The sequence below is a fragment of the Cherax quadricarinatus genome, unplaced genomic scaffold (assembly GCF_038502225.1).
Source record: "Cherax quadricarinatus isolate ZL_2023a unplaced genomic scaffold, ASM3850222v1 Contig3681, whole genome shotgun sequence".
In the NCBI taxonomy this organism is placed as follows: Eukaryota; Metazoa; Arthropoda; class Malacostraca; order Decapoda; family Parastacidae; genus Cherax; species Cherax quadricarinatus.
In genome coordinates, this window is record NW_027198707.1 from 1 (window position 1) to 20,333 (window position 20,333).

Consider the following 20,333-nt stretch of genomic DNA (forward strand, 5'->3'; position numbering starts at 1 on the left):
CACTAGCAAAATGGTTATCAAACAGATAGACCAACTTAAGCAAAATAAATCGCTGGGCCCTGATGAACTTTTTTCTAGGGTTCTTAAAGAGTGTAAAATGGAACTTTGTGAACCATTGACTAATATTTTTAATATTCCTCTTCAAACAGGTGTAGTGTCTGATATGTGGAAGATGGCTAGTGTAATTCCTATTTTTAAAGCAGGGGACAAGTCGTTGCCCTCAAATTACCGCCCAATAAGCCTAACCTCAATTGTAGGCAAATTACTATAGTCAATTATAGCTGATAATATAAGATGCCATGTGGATAAGCACAGCTTGATTAATGATACTCAGCATGGATTCACGAGGGGCCGTTCCTGCTTAACTAATTTATTAACGTTCTTCAGTAAAGCTTTTGAGGCCGTTGATCATGATAGAGAATTCGATATTGTTTATTTAGATTTTAGTAAGGCTTTTGATAGAGCATGGCACCAGAGACTGTTAAAAAAAGTGGCAGCTCATGGCATTGGGGGAAATGTGCTGTCATGTATGGAGTCATTGCTCACAAATAGGAAACAGAGAAAATGCTTAAATGGGGTTAAATCCGAGTGGGGATCTGTGACAAGTGGTGTACCAGAGGGATCAGTCTTAGGCCCGATGTTGTTTATATATCAATGACCTTGATAAGGGTATTACTAGTGATATGAGCAAATTCGCCGATGACACAAAGATAGGTAGGATAATTGATTCAAACGTAGATGTTAGGGAACTTCAAAAGGATTTAGACAAATTGAATTCTTGGTCATAAAAATGGCAGATGCAGTTCAATGTAGATAAATGCAAGGTTCTGAAGCTCGGGAGTGTCCATAACCCTAGCACTTATAAGTTAAATGATGTAGAACTTAGCCATACAGATTGCGAAAAGGACTTGGGGGTTACGGTGAGCAGAAACCTTAAGCCAAGACAGCAATGCCTAAGCGTACGTAACAAGGCAAATAGATTATTGGGATTTATATCAAAAAGTGTAAGCAACAGAAGTACAGAGGTCATACTGCAGCTTTATACATCATTAGTAAGGCCTCACCTAGATTATGCAGCTCAGTTCTGGTCTCCATATTATAGAATGGTCACAAATTCGTTAGAAAACATTCAGCGTAGAATGACTAAATTAATACATAGCATTAGAAATCTTCCTTATGAAGAGAGATTGAAGACTCTTAAATTACATTCACTTGTTAGACGAGGAATGAGGGGAGACATGATCGAAGTGTATAAGTGGAGAGATGGGTATTAATAAAGGGGACATTACTAAGGTGTTGAGGATATCTCTCCAAGAGAGAACCCACAGTAATGGATTTAAATTAGACTGGTTTAGATTTAGAAAGGACATAGGAAAGTATTGGTTTGGAAATATGGTAGCTGATGAGTGGAACATTCTACCTATTTGGGTTATTGAGGCTAAAACCTTGGGTAGTTTCAAATTTAGGTTGTATAAATGCATGAGTGAGAGGGGTTGGATTTGAGTGGGACTTGCATATGGGTGGATAGAGTTATCAAAGCTTATTTCTTGGGTAGTTTTGAAAATTTGGTTGGGTGAATGTTTTGTCAGTGGGATGGATTGTAAAGGACCTGACTAGTATGGGCCAACAGGCCTGCTGCAGTGTTCCTCCTTTCTTATGTTTCTTATGTTTTTTAAGTAGGTCGTGCCCAAGGGTTAGGCAAGCGAAGAATTCCCATGTATTAATATCCCAAGAAGTTGCAGTGTCTGACAGGATTGTAGATGAATGGTTCAGAGAACCGACACGTTGATAAATTAGACACATGTGCAAATTCTCCACACATATGCTATTCAAGATTGATGGACTGACCATATCGACTCAAGGTTGAGGGACTGATTACCTCATTCTCCTCCTGTTCTTCACGTTTCTCCTTTATGTGGACTGATGAAGCCACTGTGTGGCGGAACGATTCCTCAGTAAAGATACCCAAGAGTTGCACATGTGTCTGATCTATCACGAGCTGAGTGCACTACCGACCGTGCTACATGACACCCCATAGATATTACCATAGGGCTACGATTAGTAAAAATGCAAAATATATGTTCCAGGTATGAGCACTTACCTGCCTCAGGTACCTGATGTCTGTACCACCACATAATATTTGCTTCTCTAGATTTACTCCCCTGAAAAGGAAGACTTATATCAGTCATTAAGTAAAGTTTACTGTCCATGCAAAATCTGCCAATCACTATATCTCTTAAGCCTTAGGTAACATTAGGTAGAATTTATCGTGAAACAGGACAAGTGTTTCCTGACGCTGGTCTCAGTCATATGAGGAACCGATGGAAATAAACTTAGCTCAGTGGTGACGTGTACTTAGCCCAGTGGTGACGTGTACTTAGCTCAGTGGTGACGTGTACTTAGCTCTGTGAAGACCTATTTGTGTGCTCTCTGTGAATCTGTACCAGGATGCCTTCTCTTGAGCAACTTTACCAGCAGCTGAGAGAAGAGCTCAGAGTTGCTAAGATGGAGATACGGCGATTAACGGAGGAGAACAAGAGGATTCGTAGTAATCCTTCTGTTGTGAGTCCCCAGGTTAAGAGGGGAGCTTGGTCAGTGGTCGGGCAACATGGAACCAAGCTGAAGATCAAGAAAACGGTTGGAGAGGCTGAAACAACGAGAAACCAGAAGACTACCGTGGAAACTTCCAACTCATTCTCGGTGCTACCTGACGAATGTGAGTGTTCTGCTGGGAATGCCACAACGAGCACCAAAGAAGCATTGGCAGACGTGAGTAAGACATCCCTAGAAACCCCAACGAAGACCATCGAGAACGTCTTGACGAATTCTACAAGTGGTGTAATGCTACCTGGCGAATGTGAGTCGACTACTCGGAGCATCACGACGGACGACGCCAAGGAAGGTAAAAACATTGTTGTTGTTGGGGATAGCCAGATTAGGTACATGGATAGGGCATTCTGTTTGAAGGATAGGAGTAGGAGGCAGAGAGTGTGTTTTCCTGGGGCTGGGATGAAGGATATTGTTAGCCGTCTGGATGACATCATGAGAGGTAATGGGAGCAATCCTATTATCTGTCTCAGTGCTGGAGGCAACGATGTTGGCAGACGTAGGAGTGAGGACCTGATTAGCAGGTATAGGTCAGCAATAGAGAGAATTAGGAGGAAGGGTGGGAAACCTGTCATATGTGGCATTTTGCCAAGGAGAGGAGTTGGAAATGAATGGTTGTCCAGAGCAATTGGTGTCAATTGCTGGCTGGACAAGTACTGTAAGGAAAATGCAGTAACGTTCATTGACAACTGGGACCTCTTCTATGGCAGAAATGACATGTATGCCAGGGATGGGGTTCACTTATCTAGGTGTGGGGTGGGAGCACTGGCCAACGCAGTGGAGGGAGCTGTTTGGTCTTTAAACTAGGAATAGTTAGTGGTATGGGTTTTGGCGGGAAAACTGTGAAGTCGCAGGGTAGTAACATGAGTACTAGGAGAACTAGTAATAGGCAAAATGAGGTGGATATTGGAAAGCCAGTGGCACTAATTGACAAGGACAGTAATAAGTTTAGTGGAATAACAGAAAGGAGCAGGAAGGGTAAAGAGAGTGGAGGGTCATTAAAAATTTATTACACAAATAGTCGCAGTGCTAGGAATAAGATGGACGAGTTGAGACTAGTTGCTAGTGCAGGTAACATAGATGTATTTGCCATTACTGAGACGTGGTTTAATTCAAAAAGTCGGGACATGCCTGCAGAATGTCACATTCAGGGTTTTAAATTGTTCCAAGTAGATAGAAGTATCGGGAAGGGGGGTGGGGTGGCATTGTATGTCCGAGATCGCTTGAACTGTTACATAAAAACGGGTATTAAGTCTGAAGTAACACATACAGAGTCTGTTTGGATAGAATTTTCAGAGGGGCATGAAAAATTAATTTTAGGTGTGATATACCGTCCCCCAAATTTAGATAGGGACCAAGGGAGACTACTATGGGAGGAAATTGTTAGGGCCACAAGGCACGATAATGTAGTAATTCTAGGAGACTTTAGCTTTAGTCATATTGATTGGAATTTCTTGACTGGGAATTTAGAATCATACGATTTCTTAGAAGTAGTTCAGGATTGTTTTTTGAAGCAGTTTGTGACAGAACCTACAAGGGGAAATAACCTGCTTGACTTAGTTCTGGCAAACAATGAATCCCTTGTTAATAATTTAGAAGTTTCAGAGGAACTGGGTGCTAGCGACCACAAATCAATTACATGTAGAATTGAATGGAAGTATGATAGTAGGGATAACTCAGTAACAGTCCCAGATTTTCGCTTAGCAGATTACGATGGGCTTAGAGAACACTTATCATCTGTTGACTGGGGTAACGAAGAGAGCTATCAATATGACAGTTTTCTGAACACAATACATGATGCTCAAAGAACGTTTATCCCTTATAAGGAAATTAGATCAAATAGAAATGACCCAAAATGGATGAATAATAGGCTGAAATATCTACTAGGGCATAAGAAAGGAATTTATAGGCGTATCAAAAGAGGCGAGGGTCATCTTATGAACCAGTATATTGACATTAAGAGGGACATTAAAAAGGGGATAAGAAAAGCTAAAAGGGACTATGAAATTAAAGTTGCTAGGGATTCTAAAACTAACCCAAAAAGTTTTTTCCAGGTCTATAGAACAAAAGTCAGAGATAAGATAGGTCCCCTTAAAAATAACTATGGGCATCTTACTGACAAAGAGAATGAAATGTGCTCGATTTTAAATAATTATTTTCTCTCGGTTTTTACACAGGAAGACACTAATAATATTCCAGTAATTAATTTTTATAGTGGATCAGAAGAAGATAAATTATGTAACATCACAGTCACTAGTGAAATGGTTGTGAAGCAGATAGACAGACTGAAGATAAGTCACTGATGAGGTTTTTTCAACTGAATGCAAAATGGAAGTCTGTGAACCATTAACTAATATTTTTAATTTATCTCTTCAAACAGGTGCAGTGTCTGATATGTGGAAGATGGCTAATGTAATTCCTATGACAAGTCGTTACCGTTTACCGCCCAATTGACCTCAATTGTAGGCAAATTACTAGAGTCAATTATAGCTGAGATTATAAGAAGCCATCTCGATAAGCATAGCTTGATTAATGATACTCAGCATGGATTCACAAGAGGCCGGTCTTGTCTAACTAATTAATTAACTTTCTTCAGTAAAGCTTTTGAGGCTGTTGACTACGATAAAGGTGTTTTGTATATAACAACTCATGACCATAAAGTTATAGTGATCCATACAAGAATGTTCACTGTAACTGACATTTTTACAAAGTAAGATAAACAACTCTGCTTATATATAAATATATATATATATATATATATATATATATATATATATATACATACATATACATATATATATACATATACATATACATACATATATATATTGTAGGTAGTAGGTTGGTAGACAGCAACCACCCAGGGAAGTACTACCGTCCTGCCAGATGACTGTGAAACAGAAACCTGTAACTGTTTTGCATGATGGTAGGATTGCTGGTTTCTTTTTCTGTCTCATAAACACGCTAGATAACAGGGATATCTTGCTACTCCTACTTACACTTTGGTCACACTTCACAGACACGCACATGCATATATATATACATACATCTAGGTTTTTCTCCTTTTTCTAAATAGCTCTTGTTCTTCTTTATTTCTTCTATTGTCCATGGGGAAGTGGAAAAGAATCTTTCCTCCGTAAGCCATGCGTGTCGTATGAGGCGACTAAAATGCCGGGAGCAATGGGCTAGTAACCCCTTCTCCTGTAGACACTTACTAAAAAAGAGAAGAAGAAAAACTTTATAAAACTGGGATGCTTAAATGTGCGTGGATGTAGTGCGGATGACAAGAAACAGATGATTGCTGATGTTATGAATGAAAAGAAGTTGGATGTCCTGGCCCTAAGCGAAACAAAGCTGAAGGGGGTAGGAGAGTTTCAGTGGGGGGAAATAAATGGGATTAAATCTGGAGTATCTGAGAGAGTTAGAGCAAAGGAAGGGGTAGCAGTAATGTTAAATGATCAGTTATGGAAGGAGAAAAGAGAATATGAATGTGTAAATTCAAGAATTATGTGGATTAAAGTAAAGGTTGGATGCGAGAAGTGGGTCATAATAAGCGTGTATGCACCTGGAGAAGAGAGGAATGCAGAGGAGAGAGAGAGATTTTGGGAGATGTTAAGTGAATGTATAGGAGCCTTTGAACCAAGTGAGAGAGTAATTGTGGTAGGGGACCTGAATGCTAAAGTAGGAGAAACTTTTAGAGAGGGTGTGGTAGGTAAGTTTGGGGTGCCAGGTGTAAATGATAATGGGAGCCCTTTGATTGAACTTTGTATAGAAAGGGGTTTAGTTATAGGTAATACATATTTTAAGAAAAAGAGGATAAATAAGTATACAAGATATGATGTAGGGCGAAATGACAGTAGTTTGTTGGATTATGTATTGGTAGATAAAAGACTGTTGAGTAGACTTCAGGATGTACATGTTTATAGAGGGGCCACAGATATATCAGATCACTTTCTAGTTGTAGCTACACTGAGAGTAAAAGGTAGATGGGATACAAGGAGAATAGAAGCATCAGGGAAGAGAGAGGTGAAGGTTTATAAACTAAAAGAGGAGGCAGTTAGGGTAAGATATAAACAGCTATTGGAGGATAGATGGGCTAATGAGAGCATAGGCAATGGGGTCGAAGAGGTATGGGGTAGGTTTAAAAATGTAGTGTTAGAGTGTTCAGCAGAAGTTTGTGGTTACAGGAAAGTGGGTGCGGGAGGGAAGAGGAGCGATTGGTGGAATGATGATGTAAAGAGAGTAGTAAGGGAGAAAAAGTTAGCATATGAGAAGTTTTTACAAAGTAGAAGTGATGCAAGGAGGGAAGAGTATATGGAGAAAAAGAGAGAGGTTAAGAGAGTGGTGAAGCAATGTAAAAAGAGAGCAAATGAGAGAGTGGGTGAGATGTTATCAACAAATTTTGTTGAAAATAAGAAAAAGTTTTGGAGTGAGATTAACAAGTTAAGAAAGCCTAGAGAACAAATGGATTTGTCAGTTAAAAATAGGAGAGGAGAGTTATTAAATGGAGAGTTAGAGGTATTGGGAAGATGGAGGGAATATTTTGAGGAATTGTTAAATGTTGATGAAGATAGGGAAGCTGTGATTTCGTGTATAGGGCAAGGAGGAATAACATCTTGTAGGAGTGAGGAAGAGCCAGTTGTGAGTGTGGGGGAAGTTCGTGAGGCAGTAGGTAAAATGAAAGGGGGTAAGGCAGCCGGGATTGATGGGATAAAGATAGAAATGTTAAAAGCAGGTGGGGATATAGTTTTGGAGTGGTTGGTGCAATTATTTAATAAATGTATGGAAGAGGGTAAGGTACCTAGGGATTGGCAGAGAGCATGCATAGTTCCTTTGTATAAAGGCAAAGGGGATAAAAGAGAGTGCAAAAATTATAGGGGGATAAGTCTGCTGAGTATACCTGGTAAAGTGTATGGTAGAGTTATTATTGAAAGAATTAAGAGTAAGACGGAGAATAGGATAGCAGATGAACAAGGAGGCTTTAGGAAAGGTAGGGGGTGTGTGGACCAGGTGTTTACAGTGAAACATATAAGTGAACAGTATTTAGATAAGGCTAAAGAGGTCTTTGTGGCATTTATGGATTTGGAAAAGGCGTATGACAGGGTGGATAGGGGGGCAATGTGGCAGATGTTGCAAGTGTATGGTGTAGGAGGTAGGTTACTGAAAGCAGTGAAGAGTTTTTACGAGGATAGTGAGGCTCAAGTTAGAGTATGTAGGAAAGAGGGAAATTATTTCCCAGTAAAAGTAGGCCTTAGACAAGGATGTGTGATGTCACCGTGGTTGTTTAATATATTTATAGATGGGGTTGTAAGAGAAGTAAATGCGAGGGTCTTGACAAGAGGCGTGGAGTTAAAAGATAAAGAATCACACACAAAGTGGGAGTTGTCACAGCTGCTCTTTGCTGATGACACTGTGCTCTTGGGAGATTCTGAAGAGAAGTTGCAGAGATTGGTGGATGAATTTGGTAGGGTGTGCAAAAGAAGAAAATTAAAGGTGAATACAGGAAAGAGTAAGGTTATGAGGATAACAAAAAGATTAGGTGATGAAAGATTGAATATCAGATTGGAGGGAGAGAGTATGGAGGAGGTGAATGTATTCAGATATTTGGGAGTGGACGTGTCAGCGGATGGGTCTATGAAAGATGAGGTGAATCATAGAATTGATGAGGGAAAAAGAGTGAGTGGTGCACTTAGGAGTCTGTGGAGACAAAGAACTTTGTCCTTGGAGGCAAAGAGGGGAATGTATGAGAGTATAGTTTTACCAACGCTCTTATATGGGTGTGAAGCATGGGTGATGAATGTTGCAGCGAGGAGAAGGCTGGAGGCAGTGGAGATGTCATGTCTGAGGGCAATGTGTGGTGTGAATATAATGCAGAGAATTCGTAGTTTGGAAGTTAGGAGGAGGTGCGGGATTACCAAAACTGTTGTCCAGAGGGCTGAGGAAGGGTTGTTGAGGTGGTTCGGACATGTAGAGAGAATGGAGCGAAACAGAATGACTTCAAGAGTGTATCAGTCTGTAGTGGAAGGAAGGCGGGGTAGGGGTCGGCCTAGGAAAGGTTGGAGAGAGGGGGTAAAGGAGGTTTTGTGTGCGAGGGGCTTGGACTTCCAGCAGGTATGCATGAGCGTGTTTGATAGGAGTGAATGGAGACAAATGGTTTTTAATACTTGACGTGCTGTTGGAGTGTGAGCAAAGTAACATTTATGAAGGGGTTCAGGGAAACCGGCAGGCCGGACTTGAGTCCTGGAGATGGGAAGTACAGTGCCTGCACTCTGAAGGAGGGGTGTTAATGTTGCAGTTTAAAAACTGTAGTGTAAAGCACCCTTCTGGCAAGACAGTGATGGAGTGAATGATGGTGAAAGTTTTTCTTTTTCGGGCCACCCTGCCTTGGTGGGAATCGGCCAGTGTGATAATAAAAATAATGTTACATACCGGTGTTTTCAAGCTTGTGAGAAAGATTGTTACATACTAGTGCTTACAAGCTTGAGAGAAAGATTGTTACATACCGGTGTTTACAAGCTTGAGAGAAAGATTGTTACATACTGGTGTTTACAAGCTTGAGAGAAAGATTGTTACATACCGGTGTTTTCAAGCTTGTGAGAAAGATTGTTACATACTGGTGCTTACAAGCTTGAGAGAAAGATTGTTACATACCGGTGTTTTCAAGCTTGTGAGAAAGATTGTTACATACTGGTGTTTACAAGCTTGAGAGAAAGATTGTTACATACTGGTGTTTACAAGCTTGAGAGAAAGATTGTTACATACTGGTGTTTACAAGCTTGTGAGAAAGATTGTTACATACCGGTGTTTTCAAGCTTGTGAGAAAGATTGTTACATACTGGTGTTTTCAAGCTTGAGAGAAAGATTGTTACATACTAGTGCTTACAAGCTTGAGAGAAAGATTGTTACATACTGGTGTTTACAAGCTTGAGAGAAAAGCTTGTTTACAAGAGAAAGATTGTTACATACTTGTGTTTACAAGCTTGAGAGAAAGATTGTTACATACTGGTGTTTACAAGCTTGAGAGAAAGATTGTTACATACTGGTGTTTACAAGCTTGAGAGAAAGATTGTTACATACTGGTGTTTACAAGCTTGAGAGAAAGATTGTTACATACTGGTGTTTACAAGCTTGAGAGAAAGATTGTTACATACTGGTGTTTACAAGCTTGAGAGAAAGATTGTTACATACTGGTGTTTACAAGCTTGAGAGAAAGATTGTTACATACTGCTGTTTACAAGCTTGAGAGAAAGATTGTTACATACTGGTGTTTACAAGCTTGAGAGAAAGATTGTTACATACTGCTGTTTACAAGCTTGAGAGAAAGATTGTTACATACTGGTGTTTACAAGCTTGAGAGAAAGATTGTTACATACTGCTGTTTACAAGCTTGAGAGAAAGATTGTTACATACTGGTGTTTACAAGCTTGAGAGAAAGCGTCCCACCAGGGATTTTTACCATCTTCTACGCAGGTCACTTGGTTCTGAAAAGTTAAATTGTTGTTATACAATTTATTCCAATTCACTTTTTTATCTTAGGCTGAGTTAGGTTAGATTAGGTTTGTCAGGGAACATGACAAGTGTTTCCTGATGCGGGTCTTAGTTATATGATGTTGCACAGCAAGAAGTTTAGGTTATCTGACTGAAGCCTTCCACTGGCTTACCAGTCCACCATTTTAAAAATTCTGAGTATTATTTTTTTATGTGTTACCTGGATATTTCTCCAATTACTTAACTTATTAAGGCCAGATTAAAAAAAAATATGAAAAGATTTATGATTGCATTAAGTAATAATAGATATATATTGAACAATTTGTGTAATATTTCCCACTTCCAGACAATGATCACATTTACCATTATTTACGTCTCAGATAGTCTTATATACAGTATTAAAATTTCTGAATCTTTAGTAATGTAAAAATGCAAATTGATGACAAATTAATTTTTTTGTTGTTGTGCCATACAAGCCAAACAGGTGAGTTTGATCTATTTGACAAGACTGTTTTCTGTCAAATAGCCAGAGTGAAAATTTTTATCAGCTATAACTCTGCCAAATTTAATCTGAGCATAATGAAAAAAAAATTAATTTATTATAAGTATTATTATATAAATGAAATATGTATGAGAAGTTAGGTTAAAAAAATACATTAGTTTAAGTAAGTTTATGTGAGATTTTTAAGATAGTTCTGATCCAAAAATAAAAATATTTAAAGTCCCATTCACATCTTCAGAAAATAGTTCAGCATCATGAACATCTTACAATATTATAATTCAGAGAAGAGAAACTACATGAATTACCTGTCTTTCTGAAGCTTCTGGAAGTTTATTTACAACAAACTCGTAAGTAACATCTTCTCCAGCAGCTTTACAAAGGCTTGTTATCTTCTCTTCAAATGTTGTCAAGTCTTGAGTGGGAGAGACACGAATATCAAAGCCAACGTTGAGTTCTGCTGGAACTACATTGTACTGAACACCTCCCTGAAAAATATTACTTATCATACTCACCTCAACCAATACAATTACGAAAGTATTAAAATATATCAGGGAACGGATGGGGTTTGAACCCATGGCAAGTGAAGCCTATAACATATAGGCCGTTGTGTTAACCACTGGACCATCTGGCTTTAATAAGATTCATATAACTGGTTATATTTCTGTACACCACAGGGAGGTTAGCATGAGCCTCCACTGTGACCACAAATGTAGGTTTTTACAGACAAATTCCACTGGCATGTGAGTTTTAATCTTCACTTGCCATGGATTCAAACCCCATCCGTTCCCTGATTTGTTATTACAATTTCGTGAGTATTAAAATATCCCTGACAATATATTATGATCATAAAACACCATATAAATATATTAATAATTATAATATCTACAACAAATATTGTATCTTTACTGGATAAGATAAATAAAAATATTGAGAGTCATTGTTTTTTCTGGTGCATAAAAGTTTTCTGAGACAAAGTGAAACAAATTTGTTATTATCAGGATGTGAACGAACATTTATAAGTTAGAGAGACAAGGTAATATTAAGAGGAAGACTATCATAAATATATGGGGAACATTAACAGGTTTAGGTGCTTGTGTGTCGTGCCGCCGTGCCGTCGTGCCGCCTTGCCGCCGTGCCGTCGTGCCGCCGTGCCGTCGTGCCGCCGTGCCGCCGTGCCGCCGTGTTATTTCGTGTTTTTCACGGTCTCTTTAGCGTACTAGAACTTTAAACTGTGCCAGTGAACTTATAAGATACATCCCTCTAGCACTTGGAACTTATCTAACAGATAATAATATCTACTGAGTGGAAAAAGGAGAATCAGTGTAGAATAACAAACATTACCAGACTCTCAGAGAGGAACTTGAGGCCTAGAGTGACCGTGAAAATAATATTACAACTTTTTTGTCAGAGGAAAGACAGTTTCCCTGATAATAGTATGTTATACATAGTGCTATAGTGTATACCACAGTGGTACCCTAGTGTTATACATAGTGCTATAGTGTATACCACAGTGGTACCCTAGTGTTATACATAGTGCTATAGTGTATACCACAGTGGTACCCTAGTGTTATACATAGTGCTATAGTGTATACCACAGTGGTACCCTAGTGTTATACATAGTGCTATAGTGTATACCACAGTGGTACCCTAGTGTTATACATAGTGCTATAGTGTATACCACAGTGGTACCCTAGTGTTATACATAGTGCTATAGTGTATACCACAGTGGTACCCTAGTGTTATACATAGTGCTATAGTGTATACCACAGTGGTACCCTAGTGTTATACATAGTGCTATAGTGTATACCACAGTGGTACCCTAGTGTTATACATAGTGCTATAGTGTATACCACAGTGGTACCCTAGTGTTATACATAGTGCTATAGTGTATACCACAGTGGTACCCTAGTGTTATACATAGTGCTATAGTGTATACCACAGTGGTACCCTAGTGTTATACATAGTGCTATAGTGTATACCACAGTGGTACCCTAGTGTTATACATAGTGCTATAGTGTATACCACAGTGGTACCCTAGTGTTATACATAGTGCTATAGTGTATACCACAGTGGTACCCTAGTGTTATACATAGTGCTATAGTGTGTACCACAGTGGTACCCTAGTGTTATACATAGTGCTATAGTGTATACCACAGTGGTACCCTAGTGTTATACATAGTGCTATAGTGTGTACCACAGTGGTACCCTAGTGTTATACATAGTGCTATAGTGTATACCACAGTGGTACCCTAGTGTTATACATAGTGCTATAGTGTATACCACAGTGGTACCCTAGTGTTATACATAGTGTTATAGTGTGTACCACAGTGGTACCCTAGTGTTATACATAGTGCTATAGTGTATACCACAGTGGTACCCTAGTGTTATACATAGTGCTATAGTGTATACCACAGTGGTACCCTAGTGTTATACATAGTGCTATAGTGTATACCACAGTGGTACCCTAGTGTTATACATAGTGCTATAGTGTATACCACAGTGGTACCCTAGTGTTATACATAGTGCTATAGTGTATACCACAGTGGTACCCTAGTGTTATACATAGTGCTATAGTGTATACCACAGTGGTACCCTAGTGTTATACATAGTGCTATAGTGTATACCACAGTGGTACCCTAGTGTTATACATAGTGCTATAGTGTATACCACAGTGGTACCCTAGTGTTATACATAGTGCTATAGTGTATACCACAGTGGTACCCTAGTGTTATACATAGTGCTATAGTGTATACCACAGTGGTACCCTAGTGTTATACATAGTGCTATAGTGTATACCACAGTGGTACCCTAGTGTTATACATAGTGCTATAGTGTATACCACAGTGGTACCCTAGTGTTATACATAGTGCTATAGTGTATACCACAGTGGTACCCTAGTGTTATACATAGTGCTATAGTGTATACCACAGTGGTACCCTAGTGTTATACATATATAGTGTATACCACAGTGGTACCCTAGTGTTATGCATATAGTGTATACCACAGTGGTACCCTAGTGTTATACATAGTGCTATAGTGTATACCACAGTGGTACCCTAGTGTTATACATAGTGCTATAGTGTATACCACAGTGGTACCCTAGTGTTATACATAGTGCTATAGTGTATACCACAGTGGTACCCTAGTGTTATACATAGTGCTATAGTGTATACCACAGTGGTACCCTAGTGTTATACATAGTGCTATAGTGTATACCACAGTGGTACCCTAGTGTTATACATAGTGCTATAGTGTATACCACAGTGGTACCCTAGTGTTATACATAGTGCTATAGTGTATACAACAGTCGTACCCTCTAGTTATACATAGAGCTATAGTGTATACCACAGTGGTACCCTAGTGTTATACATAGTGCTATAGTGTATACCACAGTGGTACCCTAGTGTTATACATAGTGCTATAGTGTATACCACAGTGGTACCCTAGTGTTATACATAGTGCTATAGTGTATACCACAGTGGTACCCTAGTGTTATACATAGTGCTATAGTGTATACCACAGTGGTACCCTAGTGTTATACATAGTGCTATAGTGTATACCACAGTGGTACCCTAGTGTTATACATAGTGCTATAGTGTATACCACAGTGGTACCCTAGTGTTATACATAGTGCTATAGTGTATACCACAGTGGTACCCTAGTGTTATACATAGTGCTATAGTGTATACCACAGTGGTACCCTAGTGTTATATATAGTGCTATAGTGTATACCACAGTGGTACCCTAGTGTTATACATAGTGCTATAGTGTATACCACAGTGGTACCCTAGTGTTATACATAGTGCTATAGTGTATACCACAGTGGTACCCTAGTGTTATATATAGTGCTATAGTGTATACCACAGTGGTACCCTAGTGTTATATATAGTGCTATAGTGTATACCACAGTGGTACCCTAGTGTTATACATAGTGCTATAGTGTATACCACAGTGGTACCCTAGTGTTATATATAGTGCTATAGTGTATACCACAGTGGTACCCTAGTGTTATACATAGTGCTATAGTGTATACCACAGTGGTACCCTAGTGTTGTAGTGTATACAGTGGTATAGTGTTAGTGTATAGTGGTACCCTAGTGTAGTGCTATAGTGTATACCACAGTGGTACCCTAGTGTTATGTATAGTGTTATAGTGTATACCACAGTGGTACCCTAGTGTTATATATAGTGTTATAGTGTATACCACAGTGGTACCCTAGTGTTATACATAGTGCTATAGTGTATACCACAGTGGTACCCTAGTGTTATACATAGTGCTATAGTGTATACCACAGTGGTACCCTAGTGTTATGTATAGTGTTGTAGTGTATACCACAGTGGTACCCTAGTGTTATATATAGTGTTGTAGTGTATACCACAGTGGTACCCTAGTGTTATGTATAGTGCTGTAGTGTATACCACAGTGGTACCCTAGTGTTATATATAGTGTTGTAGTGTATACCACAGTGGTACCCTAGTGTTATATATAGTGTTGTAGTGTATACCACAGTGGTACCCTAGTGTTATATATAGTGCTATAGTGTATACCACAGTGGTACCCTAGTGTTATATATAGTGTTGTAGTGTATACCACAGTGGTACCCTAGTGTTATATATAGTGCTATAGTGTATACCACAGTGGTACCCTAGTGTTATACATAGTGTTGTAGTGTATACCACAGTGGTACCCTAGTGTTATATATAGTGTTGTAGTGTATACCACAGTGGTACCCTAGTGTTATATATAGTGTTGTAGTGTATACCACAGTGGTACCCTAGTGTTATGTATAGTGTTGTATTGTGTACCACATTGGTACCCTAGTGTTATATATAGTGTTGTAGTGTATAACACAGTGGTACCCTAGTGTCATACATAGTGTGTTATACAGTGGTATAGTGCTATAGTGTATAGTGGTACCCTAGTGTAGTGCTATAGTGTATACCACAGTGGTACCCTAGTGTTATGTATAGTGTTGTATTGTGTACCACATTGGTACCCTAGTGTTATATATAGTGTTGTAGTGTATAACACAGTGGTACCCTAGTGTTATACATAGTGTTGTAGTGTATACCACAATGGTACCCTAGTGTTATATTATAGTGTTGTAGTGTATACCACAGTGGTACCCTAGTGTTATATATAGTGTTGTAGTGTATACCACAGTGGTACCCTAGATGTAATAATTTAAATATACAATACATTAAATAATCATAGGATTACCTATCATTACATTAAACTATTCATCAATAATAATATGCCTTAGTGTTTGATTTTATGTCAATAAAACCTTTGTAAAGACATAATACATAAACAAGTGCATATATAACAAAATATCCAAAAACGAACGATATGTAATGAAACTGGTAGTCAATTTACTTGACAACTGCAAAGATACAAAAATATTCAGTACATTACACAAAGGTTCCACTTAATAGCATGAGATAATTCTGAATTGCCAAACAAGTAACATTATGCAACATACACACACCACATTCTTATCACATATACACACACACATGAGAGATTATGTACACATAATACAAAATTGTTACCCTCATATCTGATCACATTCCAAAACATATATCCCAGGAGACCCCAAGCAGAACGTTACCAGGTATCATCCACATGGCTGATACAAGGAAAATATAAAATGAAAAACTATATATATAAGTTGCTCAAGGTGCTTTTACATAACACCTGTCATGCAGTTCATGAGTTTGCTTCACAAGAGACCCACTCTCTTAATCACGTCAATTTAAGAACAAAAATTAGTTTCCAAGCAATAGTATATATATTTGTTTGAATAAAACATCATCCAAACTAACGATCATACCTATCATTTATACATTAAACCGCACCCATACCAATCGTATGCCACCTTCACTCACACATATTCAAGAAGCCAGCCTCGTGTACCCTTTAAGGTATTAACTCCCATAAATCCCTGACCTTGAATCTGCAATATCCCTTTGAAAATAAGAAAAACCATCTATTTCCCGTAATGTCTTTATTTCTCTGTTGTGTACCATAAAATATCGCTACCAGTGCTCTGATTCTCTCCCTCACAGATAAATGCCTATATACCCATGACGTATATACAAAATCCGTCACTAAATATCCGATTGCATTCTGTACCGGTGTTTCGACCCCCCCCACATCTAAACTTAAAGCTCTTAAGACACTAAACCCACCCCCACCCACCATTCTTAACACCTTACCAAACCACAACCTTACGTGTTCCAATCTCTTACAGAAATAAACTGCATGAAAGACCGTATCAGGATCTCCACACACACAACACAGCCCCCCCTCCTGCACGCGCCTATTCGCTAAAACTTCCCCGGACGGCAGTATATTATGTAAAAATTTAAACATTATCTCCCTGACCTTGGCTCGTAACCTTAATGCTTTTAAACGACCCCATATGTCCTTCCATGCATACATTGGATATATTCCCTCCACCTTAGCCACTACCTCCCTGCCCTCTACCAGTGCCAATTTGCCGATCTTGATCTTGCGTGGATCTTTTACATAAATTAACATCCTCAACATGTCCTCACATCTCTTTACATCCGTTCCGGTCAACCAACGTACCAAGTCCCGTCTTATCCAGGTCAAACCCGTGCCAGCCATTCTACCCTCTCTCAAGTAGCTATGCTTGACATACATGCCTAACATTCTATTATGCAGATTCATTAGCCCCAGGCCACCCCGGCCAACCGGGAGCGACACCACATCCCTCGTTAACCAATCACAACCTGAACCCCAAATATATCTATATACACGCGTTAACATACGCTTTTCATCATATGGATGTAACGGATAAATACATGCCACATGCCACAACTTACTGAACAAAATCACATTCACCACAATTGCGCGCTGATGTATAGACAAGCCTCCTTCCCTCAAACCTGTTAAACGACCTAAAACCCTCTCTACAGCCTCACTTGAATTCACCTTCCTCGCATCCTGTATGTTATCCCTATGCACAATCCCACACACCTTAATTTGATTTACTAAAGGCCAGCCTTCCCTCTGGCCTAATACCACACCCGCACAATCCCCCACCTCCATAAGCATTGATTTTTCCTTATTAACCGTCATTCCGGTTGCTTTCCCGAAACATTCCACCAATTCGCTCACTTTTCCTAAAACCTTGGCTCCACGAAATAAAACCGTAGTGTCGTCCACGTAACCTATAATTCCTGATTGTACCCCCACCCAACCTTGCTTGTCATCCTGTCGTACAATCCCCCTCACGGCTCTAAAAAACGGGTCCTGAATCAACGCAAAAAGAATTTGTGATATAGGACACCCCTGCCGTAATCCCCTATGCATCCTAACAACTTTTCCCAACCTACCGTTTACCTGCACCCTAAACGTAGCCTGCTCGTACAAAACCTGTGCCCAACTAACAATTTCCTTTCCGAAACCTTGCCACTGCATAAACTTCCATAATGCATCTCTCTCCACGCAATCGTATGCAGCGTGCCAATCTAAAGCTAATATTCCACCCTTATTACCCCTCCCGCTTTCCTCAATGAACCTGCGAATAATTCCTTGTCCCACACACATAGATCGTCCTGGCACACCATATTGTCCCTCGTCCAGAACTCTCTCCAAAACCCGTTTTATCCTATTTCCTAATAATTTCGCAAAAATTTTATAGTCGCCACACATTAATGAAATTGCCCTATAATTATGTATATAATTCCCAGATTTTTTTTTCGGGACTAGAACAACCACCCCTGTTCTTTGTTGCTGTCCCATAATGCCACTACTTTTCATGGCATTAAATAATATCACCAAAAAATCGCGAATACAATCCCAATTGTCCTTGTAAAAATCACAAGGGATTCCGTCAATCCCCGGCGACTTCCCTACACTCATACCCTCCACAGCTAACCTAATCTCTTCTTCACTTATAGGTCCATTCAAAGCCAACCTGTCCATGTACTCTAGATTACAACGTACATATTCACCCATTTCTCCCAGCGCCCCCTTAGAAATCCCAGCATTTTTGTATTGCAATTCATACCATGCGTCTACAAAGGTATTCATAGCCTCCGTTGACCGAAGGACCTGCCCCCTACTAAAGTTTCCCAATGACTCCTGAACCTCTAATCCCATTAATTCTGTCGCCTTACGGCGTCTGCCCTGCTCTCGCAAGACAAACGCCGAAGGACGGTCACCCCATAAAACCTCATCAATTCCACTTGCTATCCGCGCCGCATCAAAAATACGATTGTGAAAGTCTCTAATTAAGCGTTTTAAATTTTCAATTTCAACCACCGGATACACTCCCCCACCCTTTGTATAACATGCTTGCAGTTGATTTTCAAGATAGTTCAAGAGCCCATACTGCATTCTCTTGTCTTCTTTTCCTTGCTGCTGATAAAAATTCCTCACCTTCACCTTACCGACAGTATCCCACCATTCGACTATATCAATTCCCTCCTGCCATTCAGCCCACCATCCTCTCCAAGCACTCACAAAATCTTCCCTCACACCTCTTTTGTGCATTAAACCCACATTCAACTTCCAGAAACCTCTGTAACGCCTCGGTAATCCTACCCAGTCAACATCCGCCATAACACCTCTGTGATCGGAAAAGCTCACATTTAGCACACGTACACTCCTGACGCTGACACCTCTAGAAACGTATATGCGATCCAGTCTTGCCGCATACTCCCTTCTAACGAACGTATGCATGACCCCACCCACCTCATCCCCCCCCCCCACATCCGTAACATTAACACTCCGCAAAAGGTCCCCTAAATATCCTGAAAAAAAACCTCTCCCTCTCGGTTCGACATCCTTGCGACGATCAATGCAATTCCAATCACCCCCAATAATCGTGACGACTGGCAGTGATCTTAAATGGTACACCAACACGTCCCTAAAAAACGCATTTTTTACACGCATGTCACCTTCCGCCGGTCCGTACACCCCCAGGAAGGCCACCCGTACCCCACCCCACACCCCATCAACCCTAACAACCCTCCCCTCCTCTCCCACCTCATATGTTTGCAAAGAAAACGGGCTAGCCTCTTTAACTAACACTGCTACACCACCTTTCAGTCTATTAGAACAGCCCATGTACAAAATATATTCAGGAATCAGCAATTCACCTAAAGATTTATAATTGTGTTCTTGTAAGAATACAACATCGGGTACATAATTTTTTAACAAAACCTCCAAATACTTACGTTTTTCAACAGACCGTAACCCATTTATATTTAAAGTAATACACTTGAACGTTTCATTGGAGGTTTACCCTTGGATACCTTGACATTCTTGGTTCCCTTGTGTGTATCTCCACTTCTTCCCCCACCCCCCCTGTGTCGTTCTCCTTGACATGCTGAACACATGTAGATTTGCCCTTGTCTCTACGAGTCACATCGCACCATGCTTTGTTCCCCGACCGTTGTCCTGGTGTCAAAACATCTTGAGAGTCAGATATCACCGCCACTCTCTTACGAGAACTGCGGCCAGTATCCATCTCATCTTCAGAACTGTTGTTTCTATGAACTTCCACGACCACAACCTGATGTTCAGCAATATGCCCGGAGGATGCCCCGTCCTTCTCCTTCACACTTACATCCTCTAAACCACCGTGAAGCCCCTCAGATGTGGAAGCATCCAATAAAACATTCAGAACTTCTTGAATAGATTGCTCCACGTCAACCTGAGTATGAACGAGATCTTCCTCTGTCGTCGCCGATACCACGC

The 20,333-nt window shown here is 39.9% G+C and overlaps 1 protein-coding gene across 1 annotated transcript; it reads right to left on the minus strand.

Annotated features, from left to right (window-relative positions):
* Positions 1 to 2,027: 2,027 nt before the first annotated feature.
* Positions 2,028 to 11,194, minus strand: LOC138852069 (aminoacylase-1-like). The gene is made up of 3 exons (XM_070081684.1): positions 10,903 to 11,194; positions 10,018 to 10,088; positions 2,028 to 2,162 (listed from the first exon to the last, which is right to left on the minus strand). Exons 1-3 carry the CDS (start codon positions 11,170 to 11,172, stop codon positions 2,042 to 2,044), a joined length of 462 nt encoding a protein of 153 aa, XP_069937785.1. The 5' UTR covers positions 11,173 to 11,194; the 3' UTR covers positions 2,028 to 2,041.
* Between the last annotated feature and the right edge of the window lie 9,139 nt (positions 11,195 to 20,333).